The 24221-nt window shown below is 41.7% G+C and overlaps 1 protein-coding gene across 1 annotated transcript in view; it reads right to left on the minus strand.

Annotated features, from left to right (window-relative positions):
* The window catches only part of PREP (prolyl endopeptidase), a 121714-nt gene that overhangs the window by 43277 nt on the left and 54216 nt on the right, over positions 1-24221 (minus strand). The window contains exons 8-10 of the mRNA XM_024248748.3: positions 12966-13157; positions 8476-8673; positions 3300-3403 (exon numbers count right to left, since the gene is read on the minus strand). Of these exons, the coding sequence (XP_024104516.1) occupies positions 3300-3403; positions 8476-8673; positions 12966-13157 (494 nt within the window). The remainder of the gene's footprint in view (positions 1-3299; positions 3404-8475; positions 8674-12965; positions 13158-24221) is intronic.

Consider the following 24221-nt stretch of genomic DNA (forward strand, 5'->3'; position numbering starts at 1 on the left):
AGGAATGGGTGAAGGCTGTATAGACAGCAGCTCTGTTTTGTGTCTGTCTGTAAAATATGACACCAGATCCCTCACCTTCCCAGTCGAGATGGTCAGGGTCTTAAGGGAATATATTAACAGATCACACAAAGAGGAGCACTGTGGCTCATTTAGCCATGTTTCTTTGGCCCTTCTCCTTCTCCTTGTCTGGTCTAGTTTATCAGCTACACCACCACGTAGGCAGTGCCATTAAAAGAGGTTCTTGGTCATAGTGTTGACTAACCATGCAGAGTAATCTGTGCGGCAGTATTCACATCAAAATGATAATATGCCTCATGGAATGAACAAAGAAATGAAACACAGCCTGAAAGATAAGATACTCTTTTCAAGTCACCTATGGGGTAAATATAAACCTCAGGGTCAAGTGGAATCAAAAGTAACATTATCCTGAAGTAACTGAAAATGAAAATAAAATGTAATAGAAGCAAAAATGTGGCTTCTATTACGCACCGTTAGGATGCTTTCCATTCATCCACAAATCCCTCTCCAGAGTCTGCTTTTTACAATGGTAGGTCATTGTTGGCAACACTGCCAAGAGCCTAATCAAAATGTGAGAACATCTGTCACGCTCTCATTGCATGTCAAATCTCTGCTGCACACATACACTTGAATCTAAACCACTGCACAACAGATTTTAAGCCATACAAGTCAATGGTGTTGTGACATCATATTGTGTTTCAAAGGCACCTTTTAAACAACGAAAGAATTCTATTTTAATAACAGTACTACATGTATCGGTAGATAAAAATCTTCTATTGGCATTATACATAGAGGCTATACCCTGTTTATGGACAAAGTTGCATTTTCTAAATATGGAAATGAAGAGCAACACATTAAGATCTGTACTATCCAGTTACTATTTAAATATTTACCATGAGTCTTTTTATTCCTCCTATTACAGCAGTACAAATAAAACATTGTAAGTATTTAAGAGGCACAATGCCAGGAACTTTTGTTTGGGAAGTGGAGAGCCAGGTACAGGGAAATTCTGGGAGTGTTCCAGTGCCACAGGCACCTGGCAGCGCCAAAGTGCATGTTCTTCTCGGTTTAACCTGGACATTCCAGGCTGCTATGTATGTGGCTGGTAGGTTTGTATTCCACAGAAGCACTTGCTTAGCTCTCATGTTTTATCTTTTCATTTGTAAATGAAAACAATACATATTAGGTGGTAACTAGCTTGCCATCTATAAAGAATATTACCATTATCAGAATAGGAAAAAAAAGCCATCTAATAGGGGAAACACCCCAATCATATAAGTAGTAAGAGGTATTTCCCTGGAAGAAGCGGCCTCCCTGGCAGCTGTCATTATTACAGGGGTCCTTCCCTTCCCCAGACTCCAAAGGCAATTATACACTTGGGTACTAAATGTCTGTGGGAAGTGGAAAAAAGGGGAAAACAGTGTCTTTTTTTACACAGAGCTGAGCCCCCTCATAGACATGAGAAGATTAGGATCTCTCTCGGGCAACCCTACCCCGTCCTACCTAGGGCAGCTGAGACTGTGCTCTTGAGAGCAGAGGAGAGAACACTTGCTGGGTGCTGCCTGGGTGCCCCTGACATTCCTGATAGGAGAGGCACACCTATCCTTGCTGGGGATACCCAGGCAAGGACCAGAACGAGGCCCTGAGAAGACCAAATGTCACAACTGATAGGGACACATTTTCTACAAATTAGAGAAAAAAAAAGAGCAAAGAATGCCAGACTAAAAGTGAAGAGATGTTAAAAGATTGGTATAGGATGAGGGTAAATTTATGAACCATGAAAATACCAGACAGGGGCTACAGACCCCTACAGGATCTCGCTCCAGGCAATGGCTCACCATGAAAACAAAATAACAAGAAGCCAAATAAATAGGAAACTAAAAGTCTGTTATATTTATTTCTAATGTTGATTGAAAAAAATAAGATTATATTCTATTACCAGATCTTGAATATACCTTATCTCTTAATAATCCCACAGGAATCCTAAAAAACAGATACTATCAATCTCTACAGTTGAAAAAATTGTGGCAGAAAGGTTAAATGACTTGCCCCAGGTGGATTTCAGGCCTGTCTGACAGAGCTTCTTGACCCTGTATGTCTTCTCGGCCCTGTATGTCTATCAAGAATGTTGTGCTTTTAAATGCTATTTACATAGATGAAGATTCTGCAAACTTTTTCTTAAAAGCCATATATTAAATATTTTAGGCCTTCTGGGACATAGAGTTTCTGTTGCAACCACTCTAAGTGCTAAAGCAACCACAGGCAATATGTAAACAAATGGGCATGTGTTCTCCAATAAAACAGGAGGCCAGTTTGCCAACTGCTGATATAGAACAGGGGCTGATAAATCATAGCTCTACACCAAATCCAGCCCACCACCTGTTTTAGTAAACAAAGCTTTATTCATGATCTAGATGTAGCCTATCATCTAGACCATTTCTAGACAATTGAAGGGTAATTCACCAAGCTATAATAACACCCTAGTTTCACAGAAACATTGTGGGGAACATCCAGCGCTCTTTGTTCTAATCTTCCTTCACAAACAATGTTCTGATTCCTAATCTGTGGCCTGTGTGGTCCAGCCCTCCAGGTGGGAGGGGCCTTGATAAACACCTGGTGCCCTATTGGTGACCTCTCATTGCAAAGGAACAGAGACATTCTTCGTCATCATCAATCAACCAGTGATTCAGTTTCTGGAAGACTCAGTACCCTTGGGGAGCTGAAAAAACAAAAAAGGAGATTCTTAACCTGAAAAGATGGTGGCCAAAGACGAAGCTTGTGGTGACATGACAATTAATTAATTTATTCATTCAAATGTTTTATTGAGTGTCTACTCTGTGCCATGCAGAAATGCACATGAACTTCAGACTAAAAACACTGACTCACAGCACTTAAGTCAATACTTTACATAGAGCAAATCCCCATGTTATTTACAACACCAAAAGACCTGAGCTAGAACACAAACCATATTCAAGCAAGCAGATTGACACAGACAGAAATGTTGCAATAGGAGCCCCAAGACAAAGAACTCCAGCTTCCTGTCAAGAGTAGCAGCCATAGGAGCAGAACCTGCAGGCTATGGGAGGGCAGTGACTATGCCAGCTCACTGCTGAATCCTGAGTGTCTGGCTCAGTGACCATCAACCGTGGGGGCTCCAAAATACTAGTTGTCTGTATTACCATGAATTACCTCCACTGCTTCTGATAAGCTGCAGTGTGAACGGCCCAGCCTGAAAGTCAGACTTCCTAACTCTCACATTAACGAGATCATATTCTCCATACCTGGACTGTCTGGTAATCAGAAGCATCGATTCCTTTTACCGTCACCTCTCGGAAAACTCTTGGCTCCAGTTCCTCTTTGGTAAGATCACAGTGATAAATGATACCTAAAAAGTAGAAGAAGGCTTGGTTTAGTCTGTGGGACTCACTAGATGCAAAGGGGGCAAGGATCACAAACCACAACCAAATGCCAGCAATGGCAAGAGAGGAGCATTTATCAGGGACTTGGTTAATCCCCACCACAGTCGAAGGCTCACTGCAGACAAGTGCTTAGAACAGAGTCTGGCATGAGGGGTGCTATGTAAGTGTTCATCCTCATCATCACCATCTCATGCAGCCTTCTTTTTTACAACACTAGTAAGTGTACACATTTTAGAAGACTCTAATGCATTCTGTGAATATGAGAAAAGGTGAGAAACCTAATTGAGGAAATTTAACTGGTCTTCCCCAAGCTGGGTCACTTAGGAATGCAGGTCAAAAAAATGGTAGACTTCATCTAGTGCCATTTGACCTGGGAGGTGAATGACAAAAAACTCAAGTGATTTGCCCAGGGTCAAGAGCCAGTCAGGGGTCTCTTGATAAACACTCTGGGGCTCCTGCTACCCGGCACCTACCTATCTGTGGACACTCATGTGGACAGCAATCACGGACCAAAGATGATCGGTAGATATTTCAAAATTGCTTTTCCAATTTGGATTATCCCAGTAATTGTGCATGACACAAAATGATTAATATACATACTAAGAATTCCAGCATATGTAACACTAATTAAACATTTCCCAAATTTAATGCTACTACTTTCTAACATTTAAGAACTAAATCAAAGAAATAATAAGACAAGTCATTAATGTTTGCAAACAATGACACTGCTGTGGTTTATAAAACAGAATTAGTCATCCACAGAGTGGCTGGTGTGGAAATAGCACCTCCCCACGTAATACTTTAAACATATGCTGTCAAGTATATGAAAAATCGATTTAGTGATCCCATCAGTACTTGCTGGAAAACCAAAAACCAAATGGTACTCCCACAGGGCACATTTAAATGGAATAATCATTATTAAAATGTCAGTTCTTTCTTTCTTCCCGACTCCTCTGTGTATGCACTTCACTAACAGCTGGGAAACAATATGCTGCCCCCGACTGGAAAGGAGTAATACATTTATATCTGTGAACAGCACAGCTGCTAATCCTCATGAATGTTGTCTCAATTCTCATGATTGCATACAAACTGTTTTAAGGTTATCATAACAGGGTATACGATTAATGCTGACAGTAAGATGTATAACGTGACTCAAGTATTGACTTTCTTAGTTTAAGTTACGCTTGGATATTTGTTAGAATATACCTTTATATATACTTCCAATTGCATTCTGTGAGCATGTATTCTAATTTACCAGATATACTGAATACTGTACTTGCCTAAATAAATGTAATCTTAGGGTAAAAGGCTATCTCTTGTGGTATATTTTAATTTTTAAGAGCTTCTTGATCAGTACCTGGTGCCCCCCACAAACACAAAAAGCATGTGAATCCTTGAAAAAAAGTACAAATAATCAAACAACAACAAAAAGACAACGTGCAGACCAAGCATGTGCCATTTGAGCACCTGCCTCACCCTTGCATCACCACGACCTGTAGTACAGCAAATGACAAAGGCCTAGGGAGCCAAAATTCCCAGCTCTGAAAGTTGCTAGCTCAGTGACCTGAGACAAGGCACCAAAGTACTAGAATGCAAGTTCTGTAGTGAAAGATAATGAGTAGGAAATATACTCTAAATGCCTGTTTATCTAGAAAGGTTGAGACATCAAATCTAACCACAGAATGAAATAAATACGCAACAGGGGCTGGTTACTGTACACGGAAAGAGTTTCAAATGCCTGACACCTCCCTATTCTTCTGTCCTGTGGACCAGAAGTGGTACCTTGAAGGAGGCTGTGTTAAACCTGAAGGTACTGGCACTTAACATATTTTATCGATACTTTCCATTTATAGATCTATCTAGGTTAGCCCATTGCATATTCACAGCATAATGTGAATCCCTATAATCTAATGATGCTTTGTGTCCCATCTGATTTGGCTCAGAGGATAAGAACAAGGAAGGTGGGGTTTGAAGAAAACATCCTAGAATCATAAACCAGAGTTGGTCAGGTGATCGCTAGGAAATAAATTTCAAAGTTTAGGGGTGAAAAAAGAGAACTGAACTATGGAAGTCCCTTAAGGCCAGAGGAGGTATCTGGACTTGAGAAGGAGGCAGGGAGATCAGTTGGTATGTTCCCAGTGTAATCTAAAATAAATGTAAGGAGAAGTAGGAGCAGTCAGGAGAAAGAGACAACTCTAGGAGAAGCTACCAAAACAAGAATCAGGGGATCTGAAAAGTCAAGTATGTAAAAAGGCGGCAAACTTTGTAACCCACGGAGATTTTGTTTTAACTGATTTTAGGTTGGGTTTTTAACATTATTCAAAGAAAAAAACAAAAGCAAGTCTCAAAAAGTTTTGCTTTTCCCTGATATCCCTGAAATGCTTTTCTATGATTTCTCACCCCTGACTCCCAGAGCCATGCATATGGGACGGCTCTACTGGATTATTACAACATGCAGGTCTGGAGCTCAACCTAGGCAACTCTCCAAGGTTCCACAAGTACAGAGTTCACCAGTTCAACCACTAAGTGGTTTGAACCACAGGGAGTAAGTGCACTGTACTCTAAGCTGCTATGGCTGCCTGTTTTCTTCCAAATGTGACTCAAGGTGCCAAAGTAAGTCATAAATGGCTTGGGCTCAAGATGTGTTTTCACCATGTACCTCCGAGGAAAACAAAGTCAGCTGGTGTGCACCTGCCAGAGGTACCAAATGTCTGCAGCAGGAAGCTGGAGCTGCTGTTATGTGTGACCCTGGGGCTTTACATATAATTGAGTACCTCTGCTCTTTACTATAGTAGTGAACAGCTAGCCTTCAGACACCAGTGCAAGACTACTTGTGAGCCGATGTGTATATACACACACTGACAATCCATGCTTTCATGAGATCTAATCTAATTATCTGATGGCTGTTTTTGCATTTGGTCTCACAAGATCTGAATCCGGAAGCCCCATTCTCTGGTTTTAGAAATCAAATTGCATTCGGGACAGAAAAGAGAAAAATGGAGGCAAAACTAGTAAAAGGAGACAGACAAAGCTTGGTCAGAAAATTAAAGCTTGGTCAGAAAATGCCTGGCAGTACAGAACGAGGAACACACTTCTTTTTTCAAATTTCACAGCCACAGTCACTGATAATATTTCATTGTTTGGCACAGAACTCAGCATTTTACACTTGGACAATAAGCCCTTTCTTCCCCAGGTAATGATGAGCTTGTTCCTGACATAAATGGTCACATGCGGTCACTGAAGGAGGTTTACAGGCCTTTGGGGACTGCAGCTTTTATTAAGAGAAGGTGAGTCACCCTCACTGCCCTCCTCATTGTCTTTTATCCATTTAAACTGTTTAAGGTACGAAATTTTCCAAAGTAAAACTTCTGTACCCAGTGTAAATCTGAGGAAATAAACTGTGGGCCCTGCAGCAGTGGGCTAAGAATGGCTATCTAGAAGAAATGATTTTCCTCATCTGTCCACTGGCTGCTGCTGCTCTACTCCAGGTTCTAGGGCGAAGAGGGAATGGGGCGGAGGTGCAGGACACCCTGAAGTTGAATTCTCGAACGGTCGCTTCCTGGCTTCTGGCCCTTGCACGGTTTCCACATTCTTGTGGGTGCTTTTCCTAGCTTCTCTTGATCCGCTGCAAGGTGCTTGGGAAAGTAAAGCCTGCTAGGTTTTCAAGGTATACTGTCAGACCTATTTACAGAACATCATCATTCTTTTGGTTTTAATAACCCTGACAGCAACCTGCCACCACAATAAGATTCCTTATGGATTGCCTGCTCTGTGACTCAGAGGCTCAAAATAAAAGTGATGAGGCATCACTGTCAACTGGCCAAATCCCAAGAGGAGGACAGGGCCACTTGAGCACCTGCCTTGCTCTCCCCTAAGACTGCTTTTTTTGTCTAATGACCAAACGACTGCAGCAAAACTGAGTGGGACAAAAAGCACTTTGGAGGAGTTCAACATATGTGCATAAGGAAAGTGCAGACTTTTTTCAGCCAGATTGCTTCTAGGACAGGGTCTGCCTGGTCAACTGCAAACTGCCAACTGAGCCAGACTCCTGGGACAAATCACAGTGTGTGTATGGCCATGACGCTACAAAAACAGTGCAGATGGATGGAATGGAGGAAAAAAAACAAAACAAAGCAAAATGAATGTGACCAATTTTTTTTTTAGTTAAAAAGAGAGCTATGTTTACTTTGGGGAAAATTAACTGGTACCATCAAATGTAAAACCACAACTTACAAGTGTTTCCCTTTCCTACTAGAACCAAATAACACACATGTTTTCATGATGTAAGACTATACTTTTAGAATTACATTTTATTTAACAACAGCAGAATTGATTCTCAGCTTATTCCAGAAAACAATTTTTTGTCAGATGTAGCTAAAGATTTTACATTTTGTAGCTGCACAGTGTTCTTGTGCATATAGACCAAAGACTGAATCAAACGTTGTATTCATTGGTACTAATTTTTTTTTTTTTTTTTTGAGATGGAGTCTTGCTCTGTTGACAGGCTGGAGTGCAGTGGCGTGATCTCGGCTCACTGCAATCTCCGCCTCCCGGGTTCAAGCAATTCTCCTGCCTCAGCCTCCTGAGCAGCTGGGATTACAGGCACCCGCCACCACGCCCGGCTAATTTTTGTATTCTTAGTAGAGACAGAGTTTTTCCATGTTGACCAGGCGGGTCTTGAACTCCTGATCTCAGGTGATCTGCCCGCCTCAGCCTCCCAAAGTGATGAGATTACAGGTGTGAGCCGCTGCGCCCGGCCCATTGGTACTAATTTTTAATCAGTCTAGAACGTCAGATGTTCCTGCCTCCAGAAGAACAGAGACTTGGAATATAAGATTAATGAGAGTGCCATTTTAGGCGTTTACATTTCCCTTTGTTCTGGGCATCTGTTCTACCGTTTTATTCCCATTAAGTAATTTTGGCTGTAATATAGCATATGTGATTTTCAATAACATAGCATTATACTTCCATTTCCCCAAAGAAACCCAAACACCAGTCTGATTTTTAAAGTGAACAGCAACAGTGAAAAAACACTTACCTGGAGATAAAAAGGAAGTAAACTGATAGAAGATTTCAGTGTCCTTCTTCTGACCGCTGTACCCTACGATGCTGCCGACCTCGAGCGGGAAGGTCTTAAGGAGAGCACCAGTAGTCAGGTCGTGGAGCTGCAGAATGTTCTTGACGTCATGGAGGTAGCATAAGACCAAGAAGTTGGACCTGACACAAGCTATCCATTCTGAAAGGATAAGAAGAGAAAAAACCTAATGCAATTTAAAAAATTAATGAAAACATATTTAATTGAGCAACAGTTCCAGAGCTACACATAGGGCTATGTAGCAATGAGACTTGCAAAGTCACTTTTACTTTTTTTTTTTTTTTTTGAGACAGGGTCTTGCTGTCACCCAGGCTGGAGTACAGTAGTGCAATCTCAGCTCACTGCAACCTCTACCTCCCAGCTTCAAGGGATTTTCCTGCCTCATGCCTCCCAAGTGGCTGGGATTACAGATGTGTGCCACCATGCCTGGCTAATTTTCATATTTTTAGTAGAGACGGGGTTTCACTATGTAGGCCAAACTGGTCTTGAACTCCTGGCCTCAAGAGATCTGCCCACCTCGGCCTCTCAAACTGTTAAGATTACAGGCGTGAGCCACCGCGCCCAGCCTTATAATTGGTTTTAATCATTCATCTAGTTTTCAACATATTCCTTTAATAAATGACTATTTTATTTCCCAAGGAAATAAAATACTCTTGGGCCAGGGACTTTTGATGACCTAGATAATGTGTGGAATAGTAACCCTGCCTTCCTATTTTGTGCCTATTATCATGCTATAGGAGCTATAAGGAGGAAAACAATAAAAGCCAAATCATGGTTCATGTCTGACAGGATTGTTTATTAGATAAAAATGTAATAAGCCCTTGTTATCCACCAGATTCCCTGCAAAGTGCTAGAGAGACAAGTAGTAAGATGAGGTCGATTCTGCTCGTGAGACAAAATCATATAAAAATGCAAGTAATAAACCATAAACAAGGGTAAGTGACTGGTTGGTTGAGGTTCCAAAACAATTGACAGCCCTAAAGCAAGGGCTGAATTGAGTCTCAAGTACAGGAGTGTAGAGATGGAGGGAAATGGGGGCTAGCAGGAAAAGCACAGCATCCTACTGGATGAAGCGCAGGAAGACAGGCGACTCCTGGCATGAAGGCCAGAGCCAGGAATGAGGAGAGGGGAAAGGAACAGAAAGAACAGAAGGAAGACTGGTAAAGAGAACAAACGAGAGATCCGTTTTCAAGAGGAAGAGTTGTTCAGTTCGGGGCAGATGGAGATGCTGGTGGTGGCCTGATAGGCCATCCAGTGAGCCAGGTAGAGAGGAGTTTAGTTACCTGTGACTGTGGAGCCACCGTTTGAACACAAGGGCAACATAAAGATGGCATTAATAAAGGACGCATGTGTCTAACAGCTGAATGCAGAACAATGGAAGTCTACGGAGGGGAGAAGAGTAAGAGCACTATTGCAACAAGCCAGGGAGAACACCACATCAAGCCGGGGATAAAGTCTGGGCAGGAAAGGAAACAAATGAAAGGTATTTCCCAAGAAGAATAGCCAGGGCTTGATGCCTGCAGGGATATGGAGAGTAACATAGAGAAATGAGTTCTCCTCAACTCCCAGGGCTGCAACTTTCAGTGACAGTGTTCAGTGACAGAGCTGGGAGAGTAGGAGTGAGAGGTGATGAGGAAAGGAGAAAACGAAGGGCAAGCATAGAGGTCTGCCTGAGGTAGGGCCAGGTCACCCAGAGGGAGAGACACCGCAGCAAGTGGAAGTGAGGACAGGGCTGCAGGGGAGAGGTCACATGTGCTCAACAGACAAGCCTTTCTTGGGTTTCATGTGGTAGGGTGGGGTTCTTGACACTGCTTATTTTTGTAACCCAAGAAACTAGCAGTTCATGTTTTTAGGATGCTAGAATTTACCCACATGAAAAACAAGATGTTGGCCAGAGGGAACTCTGAGGATCACCAGGGGCCTTGATCTTGGGCTGCTGAGATTACTATGGCAAACTTTTTTTTCTCAAGTGAGGACATAAAGAACTCATACAACCAAAAGTAACTTGCTCATTCTCCAATGCACTTTTTTAAAAAACCTCAATCAGGCAACATATTTCACGTGGCTTAATGTTTTAAACAGACCAAAGTATGGGGGAAAAATGAAGTAAATTATAGCTGTCAAAGAATAATCAATCTGTGTTAACTATGAGTACATCAGAATTATAAAACAGACAAAAGTGAATAACAAAAGGACGAGGTGATTTGTAGACTGTCATTAATAAAAGCTCTGACTTTACTGCTGTACTTTATGACTCATCTCTAGTTTTTATTCTCAATAGGGCGCTCTGTGCTAATGATATATGGCATATTCAAATTCAACCATGCTTCTCTTTAAATTGATGAGTTCTAGTGAACACTGAAGGTTTCCCCTTTCCAGTCTGAAAATCTTATAACCTTTCAGAAGGAAGGTTATACAAATATATCACCCCCCACAACAAAATCTCCTAGCATTAATTTGCATTTCATTACATCTATAAGATGGGATGTCACCTTAAGGCATAGTTAAAACCCCTCTTTTGGCTTTAAATGGCAGAAATTCAGATGCCTTGGGAAACAGTTACAACATCCATGACGGTGTCCTATACAAGAATCACTGTTTAATCCTGACTTGTGCCTGAAAAACTCCTGGAGCACCTACATGAAGACTTATGCCACCCAAATCTCATTTGGATGCAGCAACGCATGAGGTCAGTGCATGATGAACAGAGTGCTGAACCTGGCACGCAGGAAGCCCTCACTAACTGCTGGCTATAACTACCCTTAGGGGGACATTCCTGCCTCAGTTTGGACAGAAGCCATCAGGCTATCAAAGTGACTAGAAACAGACTCACTAAACAAAGATACTGAAATAAATGGTCAAAAATCTGTTCTGTGACTCGTGGGTCCCTCGTCCAAATATAAATAAGGGTCAGAATGTAAACAGAGGATTTTGAGGAGACAGGTGATAAGATTTCCTCTTGCTCTTGCCTGTAAGTCCCCCACCCTATGGGAGGGTGACAAGATTATTACCTTCTACCAACCCCAGCCTGACACAGACAGAGTACTGGTGCCTGATCCAAACCTGCAAGTTAAAGGGACTGTGCCTGGAAATCCAAAAGGCAGAAGAACGGCCAACTACTTCAGAGGAAGAGCCTGTAATGGGTTGCTGTCTCAGGGTTACAGATGTGAATTTCGAGCAGGCATGCAGTTGTCTTGGGTCCTGTCCAATAGAACTGCCTACAGGGGTGCGGAGATCTAAGTACAAGAGGGTTGAAGAGTGCAGTCAGGTGCCCAGGGGCTGAACAGACTCTCAAGAAAACACCCAGGAGTGCTTTCTCCAGGGCCAAGGGACCTGCAGAAACAAGGGACCAGCAGGAAGTACCCATAGCAACCTATGACCCTGAGAGAAGCAGCTGGAATCAGCTGCTCCCCTGCCACCCCCAAGCAACGCTAGGTTTAAATACCTTCCAGGCACAGAAAGCATACCATCTTGAGCAAGGGAGAAATAGTTCCTTATTGATCAAGGACCTGAACGTGGATCTGCCTGACTCCAAGACCTGTGCTTTAATTCACTGAAAAACACATTTTAGGACTGCTTTATCTTAGACAGGGCCACTCTGCAGATCTCAAAGGGGACTTTTTTTCCTCATTATATACCACATATTTTGCATTTCTAAATGGTCCTATTTTATCCTCATTCTACCCAGCAGCAGCAGTTCACCACCACCAAGTAACTTCATTGGCCTAATAGTACTGAATTCTTCTTTTGTGTAAAAAACTGTCCCCAAATTAATGAGTTTTATTGTAGTCAAAATCAACTTTCATGCAAGAAATAATTTATAAAGCAGCATATCATTTTTGGAAAAATCACAGAGAATGAATAAAAGGGAACTGAAAAGCTCTCTGTGAAACATGACTGATATGGAAGTGACGTTCTCAAGAGGTTAATGTAGTTCACTGCACAAAGCAGCAACTGCGATGGGTTTCAATTCAATCTGACAATAGTCTATTCCCTTTTCTAATAAGAGGGCTCTAAATCCACACTAAGATCAACAACAGGGATAATGCAAATAGCCAAAGGTTACTCAAAAGCTTCAAGCTAAGGATTCTAAATCTAAACAGTTTTAAAAATTAAATGTTCATGATTATTACCAGATATTAAGTATACAAAGACAACTGATATATTTTTTTAAAAAGCAGTACTTTGGAAGTCTGAAATCCTACCTTTACAATTTTTATGAAGACCCTGCATTTCTACATGATATAGTACTAAGCTACAAAGATATCACGCAATGAAAACTTGGATGAACTATTTAGACACTTCATTCCTGATGATTACAGGTTGAAGGTTTTTTACCTTGTAACAGGTCACTAGAGAATGAGAGACCCACTAACTTGTTGACGTTCTCATCAAAAACAAGAGCACAATTTTCAAGTCACATGTATTCTCACCTAAGACATCTTTCTCATGCTCAGGAACAAGTACTTTCCACTTTGACTCTTCAGGATCCCTGAAGTCAATGTTGATCACGCGATAGTTGGGAGACTGGCGATTCGTCTTGAATGTGAACACCGTCCCCTCATTGGTCACGTAGTCATATTCTCCTTCAAAGTTGTCGATCAGTTTTACCCACTTTAGGATTCCTGGCAAGAGACCAAGCATTCTCATCATCTCTCTAATGTTTAAAAATGGTGTTGCTTTGTGTGTAGGGAGGGGAGGGTGGATCTTTCTTATCCTCAAAACATAAAGCAGAGATATTTGGAAGATCTAGGGCATGAAAAGGAGCAAGAACCAGTTGTGGGTGAATTGAAAAATGCTAAGGAGCCCCTGAAAAACCCGGCAAGGAGGGGAGAACGAAGGACCTCTCTTCCCGGCCCATCGCCCCCACAAGATCTGGTAAATCCTCTTCTAACTGAGCCAGCCTCAAATCTGGGCACTACTCTCCACCTCTCCTGCCATCACACCATTCCAAGTCGTCGTCGTCTCCCTCCCAGGTCTTTGTGTTCTATAGCAGTGGCTTCCAACCACGGACACTTTCACCCCCAGGCAACATCTGAAAATGTCTGGAGACATCTTCGGCTGTCACAACTTGAGAGTGGGGCTACCACTGGCACCTAAAGGGTAGAGACCAGAGATGCTGCAATGCACAGGACAGCCCTATAACAAATTAGCAGCCAGCTAAAAAGGTCAAGAGTGCCAAGTCTGAGAATTCTTGGTCTATAGCATTAGCTCCCTGCCTGGTCTTCCCACTATCACTCTTGATTTTCTCAGTATGGCAGCCACCACAGTATCTCAATCTTTTAAACTGATCCATGTTAGTGCCCTTAGAAACTTTCAAGACTTCTCCACTATACTTGAAATAAAATCCAAATTCCTTCCCATGGTCTTGCATGCTACAGTCCTTTCCCACTTAGCCAACTTCAGATGGTTCCAACACTTGCCTCACTTCCTGTCCTTTACTGGCATTGGCCTTTATTAGATGCCACTTTTAATCGGCACCCAGTTTGTTTCTTCACAGCACTTCTCTCAAGATCTATCCATTTATTTATTTTTGTTAAAAGATGAGGTCTCTCGGCTGGGCGCAACGGCTCATGCCTGTAATCACAGCATTTTGGGAGGCCAGGGAAGGCAGATCACTTGAGGTCAGGAGTTCGAGACCAGCCTGGCCAACATGGTGAAACCCTGTCTCTATTAAAAATACAAAAATTAGCTGGGCATGGTGGCACATGTCTGTAATCCCAGCTACTTGGGAGGCTGAGGCACAGAACAGCTTGAACCCAGAAGGTGGAGGTTGCAGTGGGCTGAGATTGCACCACTTCACTCCAGCCTGAGCAGAGTGAGACTCTGTCTCAACAACAACAACAACAACAACAACAACAAAAGCGATGAGGTCTCTCTGTGTTGCCCAGGCTTGAACACAGTGGCTATTCACAGGCATGATCATAATTCACTGCAACCTCCAACTCCTGGGTCCCTAAGATCCTCCCTGCCTCAGCATTCTGAGTAGCTGGGACTACACGTACACAACCTAGCGCTCAGCTCTTTCTCAAGACACAATTATGTATTTATTGGCTTATTTTTTGTCTTTTCATTCACTGTTTCATACTTGGCACAAAACTGAGTGGCAGGTAACTTGAAACATACAAAATAAAATTTGCATGGCATAAAAGGGACATTTTCCAGTCTTTAATACTAAGAACTAGAGATGATCATCACTAAAGTAAATCTTCAATACGTCCGTCGTATCATCATTTAAATAGCTCACTAAATGCCACTTTTAATATTTAAAGTTGAAACCACTAAAATCCCTTGGAAAAACATCTGTTTTACCATGTGTTTGACACAGATGATGTTCAGAGAACATCTCAAAAGTTCTCTAAACAAAAAAGTTCTGACTTCTAAACTACTAAAAGGCAATGCCTGATCTTAGCTATTCTCCAATTATCTACTTTTAATTTCACAGTGAAATTGCTATACTAATTTGGGTAGTTCATTTCCATTCCTTGAATCTCTCAAGGCAATTTTACATTCATTATCTCATTCATCTCTGCAGCATATCTTCATATAATTTGTTACTGAATTAAACTTAACAGGGAAATAAATTCCACCATAGAGTTGTGGTCATATATGTTTGGATTAAAACCCCAGTTCTAACACTATTTAGTTGGGTGACCTTGAGCAATCTCTTTATTCCTTGCTAAGCCTCATTTTCTTAACTGTAAACTAGGAATAATAGGTAAATATAAAAATATTATAGGGCCAGGTGCAGTGGCTCACGCCTGTAATCCCAGCATTTTGGGAGGACAAAGCCGGCAGACCATGAGGTCGGGAGATTAAGACCATCCTGGCTAACACGGTGAAACCCCGTCTTTACTAAAAAATACAAAAAAATTAGCCGGGTGTGGTGGTGGGCACCTGTAATCCCAGCTACTTGGGAGGCTGAGGCAGGAGAATGGCGTGAACCCAGGAGGCGGAGCTTGCAGTGAGCCGAGATTGAGATTGCGCCATTGCACTCCAGCCTGACAGAGCGAGACTCCGTCTCAAAAAAAAAAAAAAAAAAAAAGTAACTATTAGAACCTTCCCCTTAATAAAAACTCAAATTTAAAATAAGTGATTTGAGGCTGGCTATGGTGGCTCACACCTGTAATCCCAGCACTTCAGGAAGCCGAGGCAGGTGGATCTCCTGAGGCCAGGAGTTTGAGACCAGCTTAGCCAACATGGCGAAACCCTGTCTCTACTAAAAATACAAAAAAAATTAGCTAGGCATGGCAGCGCACACCTGTAATCTAAGCTACTCAAGAGGCTGAGGCAAGAGAATTGCTTGAATCCAGGAGATGGAGGTTGCAGTGAGCCGAGATCACACCACTGCACGCCAGCCTGGGCAACAGAGCGAGATCCTGTCTCAAGAAAATATACATAAAATATTCCCATATGTTATTGAAAAGAATGTGTATTCTGAAGTTGTTGGGTGTCAATATGCTAAACATGCCTATTAGGTTGTTAATCAGATTGTTCAAATCTTCTATATATTTACTGATTTCTTTTAGCCATTCTGTCAGTCACATAAACGGTCTATTAAAAAATGTTTGTTTAGGCCTGTGGATTTGTCTGTTTTTGCTCATATTTCTATTACTTTTTGCTCCCTGTATTTTGTAATCATGATGTTAGATATACAAAGAAGTATCACATCTAAATAAAACTGAATTGAACCTTTTACTGAAGTATTATCTCTAGTGATGCTTTCTGCTTTAAAGTCTACTTTCATATTAAAATAGCTACAGCATTCTCATGGTAGTATCTTAGACCAGCTATTATTCACTTTCTCATTAGCTATGTGATGCCTTCAAACAGGCATTTTCCCCACCTTTTCTAGTTGTCTTCTGCAAAATAGTTTGTCTCAATCTGTAGTTTATCATTTTTGGAAACAGTCTGCTCTTTCTGTGCCTATAAACTTCCAGGTCTATAAACTCAATGTTTGTCCACCTCGTGGTGGGCTGTATTCTAGGTAATTCCTTTATATATCTACATTCTATTTCACTAATTATCGCTTTGGCTGTGTCTAATCTCCTCCTTAGCCTAATAACTGAATTTTTAATGTTAATAATCATTTTTTTTTTAATTTCCAGAAGTTCTACTTAGTCATTTTCCAAATCTGGCAGGTCATTTTTTGCAGTATCTTATTTATTGCTCATCCTTCCAAGCTTCTTGTTTATTTTTTAAAAGGAGCATCACACTGTGTAAGTATATTTATCGTATTCATTTTTCCCTAGGAATCTGATAATCTGACTGGCCAGCAGCCAGCATTTCTGCTGGCTCTAATTTCTCATGCTGGTGAATTTCTTCATCTGATTTATGACTTTATTGTGAACTGCTGATTTTCCTTGAAACATTATTTGTGGAAATTCTTGGAGGTCTGGGTTGAAGTAGCACTCTTTCAGAGATGCGCATTTCCTTTCTTGCCTCTTGGGATGCAACCAACCTGACAGCACTATAATTAAATTCTTGGCATGAGGATTTTGGACCTCACTGGTACAACCAAGTCAACCTGCACTCATGTGATGGCCTTTCTCGTGTTTTAGGAGAATTCACATCCTGTCTTCCCCTACCCCTCCTAGTGCCTAGGTAAAGATAGGCAGGTTTCCCTACTGTTCACTCCCCATCCCCAGCCTCTCCACTGGCAAGTTTATTTTTATCAGTCATCCTTACACTGACAGTGTGTCTCAGCCGACTCCCAATTATGCTTTATTTCCTATCCCCCTTTTCCTCTTTCCCCAGCAGAAACATTCAGGGACAATCCAGCTCACATTCCAGCATTCCTGCTTTCATTTAATCTTTGGTCTTTATGGATTCCCTTCTTTCATGCCAACTAAGCAATGTATTTGGAAAGATGCTTTATAAATTTTCTACATTTCAATTGTTTCAACTGGGAGGTTATTCAGAGTATATAAGTTGCCAAACTCCGAGAAACAGACATCATTACAACTAATTTTCAACTAACTTGAAAAAAGGTTCATAAACTCTGCATCTGAGTTGCAATTAGCTTTTTTTATCCAGTGACAAACTACTAACCTCAAAGACTACTCAGCAGGTGATCCACTCAAAGGTAACTCATCTTGGTGTACATAAAACAATGCTTTAAAAAAAAAATCCCCATTCCTTAAAAGAAAAACAATTTAAGTAAAACATTAGCTGGTAATACAAAATTTGAAGAGAATAAGAAATGTACATTTGTTTATAATAAGAACAATGAAACAATTTTCTGGACTATGACATTTGTAGACATGAAATCTTGGCTCAGTGAAATGTCAGATTCTTTAAGTGTTCCCCCAACAATAAAGCATTTCCTGATGTGAAACCTTTATTTCACAAAATAACCACCTTATGGTTTCTGCCTGACAAGGTCCTGGAGCCAGTGATATTTGTTATGACTCCTCCCTACCCAAAGTCACTAAAGTATGCACCAAAGGCAAAGCAGAGTAGAAATTTCCTTCAGTACTGCTGTCTAATCAGGTAAGCCTGAAAAGTGGCACAAATGAAAATTATTCAAGCTCAAAGAGGGAGGTTCCAAGATGGCCAAATAGGAACAGCTCCAGTCTACAGCTCCCAGTGTGAGTGACACAGAAGACGGGTGATTTCTACATTTCCCACTGAGGTACTGGTTCATCTCACTGGGGCTTGTCGGACAGTGGGTGCAGCCCATGGAGCATGAGCCGAAGCAGGGCGGGGCATCACCTCACCCAGGAAGTGCAAGGGGTCGGGAAATTCCCTTTCCTAGCCAAGGGAAGCCGTGACAGACGTTACCTGGAAAATCGGGTCACTCCCACCCTAATACTGCGCTTTTCCAATGGTCTTAGCAAACGGCACACCAGGAGATTATATCCCGCGCCTGGCTCAGAGGGTCCCACACCCACGGAGCCTTGCTTGCTGCTAGCACAGTAGTCTGAGATTGAACTGCAAGGTGGCAGCGAGGCTTGGGGAGGGGCATCCACCATGGCTGATGCTTGAGTACGTAAACAAAGTGGCTAGGTAACTCGAACTGGGTAGAGCCCACGACAGCTCAACGAGGCCTGCCTGCCTCTGTAGACTCCACCTCTGGGGGCAGGGCATAGCTGAACAAAAGGCAGCAGAAACTTCTGCAGACTTAAACGTCCCTGTCTGATAGCTTTGAAGAGAGTAGTGGTGCTGCCAGCATGGAGTTTGAGATCTGAGAACGGACAGACTGCCTCCTAAAGTGGGTCCCTGACCCCTGAGTAGCCTAAGTGGGAGGCACCTCCCAGTAGGGGCTGATTGACACCTCACAAGGCCGGGTGCCCCTCTGAGATGAAGCTTCCAGAGGAAGGATCAGGCAGCAACATTCGCCGTTCTGCAATATTTGCTGTTCTGCAGCCTCTGCTGGTGATACCCAGGCAAACAGCATCTGGAGTGGACCTCCAGCAAACTCCAACAGACCCGCAGCTCAGGGTCCTGACTGTTAGAAGGAAAACTAACAAACAGAAAGGACATCCACACCAAAACCCCATCTGTATGTCACCATCATCAAAGACGAAAGGTAGATAAAACCACAAAGATGGGGAGAAACCAGAGCAGAAAAGCTGAAAATTCTAAAAATCAGAGCTCCTCTTCTCCTCCAAAAGAACACAGCTCCTCGCCAGCAATGGAACAAAGCTGGATGGAGAATGACTTTGACAAGTTGAGAGAAGAAGACTTCAGATGATCGGTAATAACAAACTTCTCCAAGCTAAAGAAGGATATTCGAACCCATCGCAAAGAAGCTAAAAACCTTGAAAAAAAAGGTTAGATGAAGGGCTAACCAGAATAAACAGTGTACAGAAGACCTTAAATGACCTGATGGAGCTGAAAACCATGGCACAAGAACTACACGATGCAGGCACAAGCTTCAGTAGCTGATTCGATCAAGTGGAAGAAAGGGTATCAGTGACTGAAGATCAAATGAATGAAATGAAGTGAGAAGACAAGTTCAGAGAAAAAAGAATAAAAAGAAATGAACAAAGCTTCCAAGAAATATGGGACTAAGTGAAAAGATCAAATGTAGTCTGATTTTTCATGTGTACCAGAAAGTGATGGGGAGAATGGAACCAAGTTGGAAAACACTCTTTAGGACATTATCCAGGAGAACTTCCCCAACCTAGCAAGGCAGGCCAACATTCAACTTCAGGAAAGACACAGAACGCTACAGATGTACTCCTCGAGAAGAGCAATTCGAAGGCACATAATTATCAGATTCACCAAGTTTGAAATAAAGGAAAAAATGTTAAGGGCAGCCAGAGAGAAAGGATGGGTTACCCACAAAGGGAAGCCCATCAGACTAACAGCAGATCTCTCAACAGAAACCCTACAAGCCAGAAGAGAGTGGGGGCCAATATTCAACATTCTTAAAGAAAAGAATTTTCAACCCAGAATTTCATATCCAGCCAAACTAAGCTTCATAAGTGAAGGAGAAAGAAAATCCTTTACACACAAACGCTGAGAGATTTTGTCACCACCAGGCCTGCCTTACAAGAGCTCTTGAAGGAAGCACTAACATGGAGAGGAACAACCGGTACCAGCCACTGCAAAAACATGCCAAATTGTAAAGATCATTGATGTTAGGAAGAAACTGCATCAACTAACAGACAAAATAACCAGCTAACATCATAATGACAGGATCAAATTCACAAATAACAGTATTAACCTTAAATGCAAATGGGCTAAATGCTCCAATTAAAAGACACAGACTGGCAAATTGGATAAAGAGTCAAGACACATCAGTGTGCTATATTCAGGAGACCCATCTCACATGCAGAGACACATATATGCTGAAAATAAAGGGATGGAGGAAGATCTACCAAGCAAATGGAAAACAAAAAAAGCAGGGTTGCAACCCTAGTCTCCGATAAAACAGACTTTAAACCAACAAAGATCAGAACAGACAAAGAAGGCCATTACATAATGGTAAAGGGATCAATTCAACAAGAAGAGCTAACTATCCTAAATATATATGCACCCAATACAGTAGCACCCAGATTCATAAAGCAAGTCCTTAGAGACCTACAAAGAGACTTAGACTCCCACACAATAATAATGGGAGACTTTAACACCCCACTGTCAACATTAGACAGATCAACGAGACAGAAAGTTAACAAGCACATCAAGGAATTGAACTCAGCTCTGCACCAAACAGACCTAATAGACATCTACAGAACTCTCCACTCCAAATCAACAAAATATACATTCTTCTCAGCACATCCCACTTATTCCAAAATTGACCACATAATTGGAAGTAAAGCACTCCTCAGCAAATGTAAAAGAACAGAAATTATAACAAACTGTATCTCAGACCACAGTGAAATCAAATTAGAGCTCAGGATTAAGAAACTCACTCAAAACTGCTCAACTACATAGAAACTGAACAACCTGCTCCTCAATGACTACTGGGTACATAACGAAATGAAGGCAGAAATAAAGATGTTCTTTGAAACCAATGAGAACAAAGACACAACGTAGCAGAATCTCTTGGACACATTTAAAGCAGTGTGTAGAGGGAAATGTACAGCACTAAATGCCCACAAGAGAAAGCAGGAAAGATCTAAAATTGACACCCTAATATCACAAATAAAAGAACTAGAGAAGCAAGAGCAAACACATTCAAAAGCTAGCAGAAGGCAAGAAATAACTAAGATCAGAGAAGTACTGAAGGAGATAGACACACAAAAAACCCTTCAAAAAAATCAATGAATCCAGGAACTCGTTTTTTGAAAAGATCGAACAAATTGATAGACTGCTAGCAAGACTAATAAAGAAGAAAAGAGAGAGGAATCAAATAGATGCAATAAAAAATGATACAGGGGATATCACCACCGATCCCACAGAAATACAAACTACCATCAGAGAATACTATAAACACCTCTTTGCAAATAAACTAGAAAATATAGAAGAAATGGATTAATTCCTGGACACATACACCCTCCCAAGACTAAACCAGGAAGAAGTTGCATCCCCAAATAGACTAACAACAGGCTCTGAAATTGAGGCAATAATTAATAGCCTGCCAACCAACAAAAGTACAGGTCCAGATGGACTCACAGCTGAATTCTACCAGAGGTACAAAGAGGAGCTGGTACCATGCCTTCTGAAACTATTCCAATCAATAGAAAAAGAGGGAATCCTCCCTAACTCATTTTATGAGGCCGGCATCATAATGATACCAAAGCCTGGCAGAGACACAACAAAAAAAGAGAATTTTAGACCAATATCCCTGAGGAACATCGATGCAAAAATCCTCAATAAAATACTGGCAAACTGAATCCAGCAGCACATCAAAAAGCTTATCCACCATGATCAAGTGGGCTTCGTCCCTGGGATGCAAGGCTGGTTCAACATACACAAATCAATAAACGTAATCCATCATATAAACAGAACCAAAGACAAAAACCACATGATTATCCCAATAGATGCAGAAAAGGCCTTTGACAAAATTCAACAGCCCTTCATGCTAAAAACTCTCAGATGACATGATTGTATATTTAGAAAACCCCATTGTCTCAGCCCAAAACCTTAAGCTGGTAAGCAACTTCAGCAAAATCTCAGGATACAAAGTCAATGTGCAAAAATCACAAGTGCTCCTATACACCAATAACAGACAAACAGAGAGCCAAATCATGAGTGAACTCCCATTCTCAACTGCTACAAAGAGAATAAAATACCTAGGAATCCAACTTACAAGGGATGTGAAGGATCTCTTCAAGGAGAACTACAAACCACTGCTCAACGAAATAAAAGAGGACACAAACAAATGGAAGAACATTCCATGCTCATGGATAGGAAGAATCAATATTGTGAAAATGGCCATACTGCCCAAGGTAATTTATAGATTCAATGCCATCCTCATCAAGCTACCAATGACTTTCTTCACAGAACTGGAAAAAACTACTTTAAAGTTCATATGGAACCAAAAAAGAGCCCACATTGCCAAGACAATCCTAAGCCAAAAGAACAAAGCTGGAGGCATCACGCTACCTGACTTCAAACTATACTTCAAGGCTACAGTAACCAAAACAGCATGGTACTGGTACCAAAACAGAGAGATAGACCAATGGAACAGAACAGAGCCCTCTGACATAATACCACATATCTACGACCATCTGATCTTTGACAAAGCTGACAAAAACAAGCAATGGGGAAAGGATTCCCTATTTAATAAATGGTGCTGGGAAAACTGGCTAGCCATATGTAGAAAGCCGAAACTGGATCCCTTCCTTACACCTTATACAAAAATTAATTCAAGATGGATTAAAGACCTAAATGTTAGACCTAAAACCATAAAAACCCTAGAAGAAAACCTAGGCAATACCATTCAGGACGCAGGCATGGGCAAGGACTTCATGACTGAAACACCAAAAGCAATGGCAACAAAATCCAAAATTGACAAACAGGATCTAATTAAACTAAAGAGCTTCTGCACAGCAAAAGAAACTACCATCACAGTGAACAGGCAACCTACAGAATGGGAGAAAATTTTTACAATCTACCCATCTGACAAAGGGCGAATATCCAGAATCTACAAAGAACTTAAATTTACAATAAAAAAACAAACAACCCCATTAAAAAGTGGGCGAAGGATATGAACAGACACTTCTCAAAAGAAGACATTTATGCAGCCAAAAGACACATGAAAAAATGCTCATCATCACTGGCCATCAGAGAAATGCAAATCAAACCCACAATGAGATTCCATCTCACACCAGTTAGAATGGCAATCATTAAAAAGTCAAGAAACAACAGGTGCTAGAGAGGATGTGGAGAAATAGGAACACTTTCACACTGTTGGTGCAACTGTAAACTAGTTCAACCATTGTGGAAGACAGTGTGGTGATTCCTCAAGGATCTGGAACTAGAAATACCATTTGACCCAGCCATCCCATTACTGGGTATATACCCAAAGGATTATAAATCATGCTGCTATAAAGACACATGCACACGTATGTTTATTGCGGCACTATTCACAATAGCAAAGAATTAGAACCAACACAAATGTCCATCAATGATAGACTGGATTAAGAAAATCTGGCACATATACACCATGGAATACTATGCAGCCATAAAAAGGGATGAGTTCGGCTGGGCACGGTGGCTCACACCTGTAATCCCAGCACTTTGGGAGGCCGAGGCAGGCAGATCACGAGGTCAGGAGATCGAGACCATCCTGGCTAAGATGGTGAAACCCCATCTCCACTAAAAAATACAAAAAAATTAGCCAGGCATGGTGGCGGGCGCCTGTAGTCCCAGCTACTCAGGAGGCTTAGGCAGGAGAATGGCATGAACCTGGGAGGTGGAGCTTGCAGTGAGCCGAGATCGCGCCACTGCACTCCAGCCTGGGAGACAGACTGAGACTCGGTCTCAAAAAATAAAAAATAAATAAATAAATAAAAGGATGAGTTCATGTCCTTTGTAGGGGCATGGATGAAGCTGGAAACCATCGTTCTCAGCAAACTATCGCAAAGACAGAAAACCAAACACTGCATGTTCTCACTCATAGGTGGGAACTGAACAATGAGAACACTTGGACACAGGATGGGGAACATCACACACCGGGGCCTGTCGTGGGGTGGGGGAGGGGGGAGGGAGAGCATTAGGAGATACACCTAATGTAAATGACGAGTTAATGGGTGCAGCACACCAACATGGCACATGTATGGATATGTAACAAA

This window comes from Pongo abelii, chromosome 5 (assembly GCF_028885655.2).
Source record: "Pongo abelii isolate AG06213 chromosome 5, NHGRI_mPonAbe1-v2.0_pri, whole genome shotgun sequence".
NCBI classification, from domain to species: domain Eukaryota; kingdom Metazoa; phylum Chordata; class Mammalia; order Primates; family Hominidae; genus Pongo; species Pongo abelii.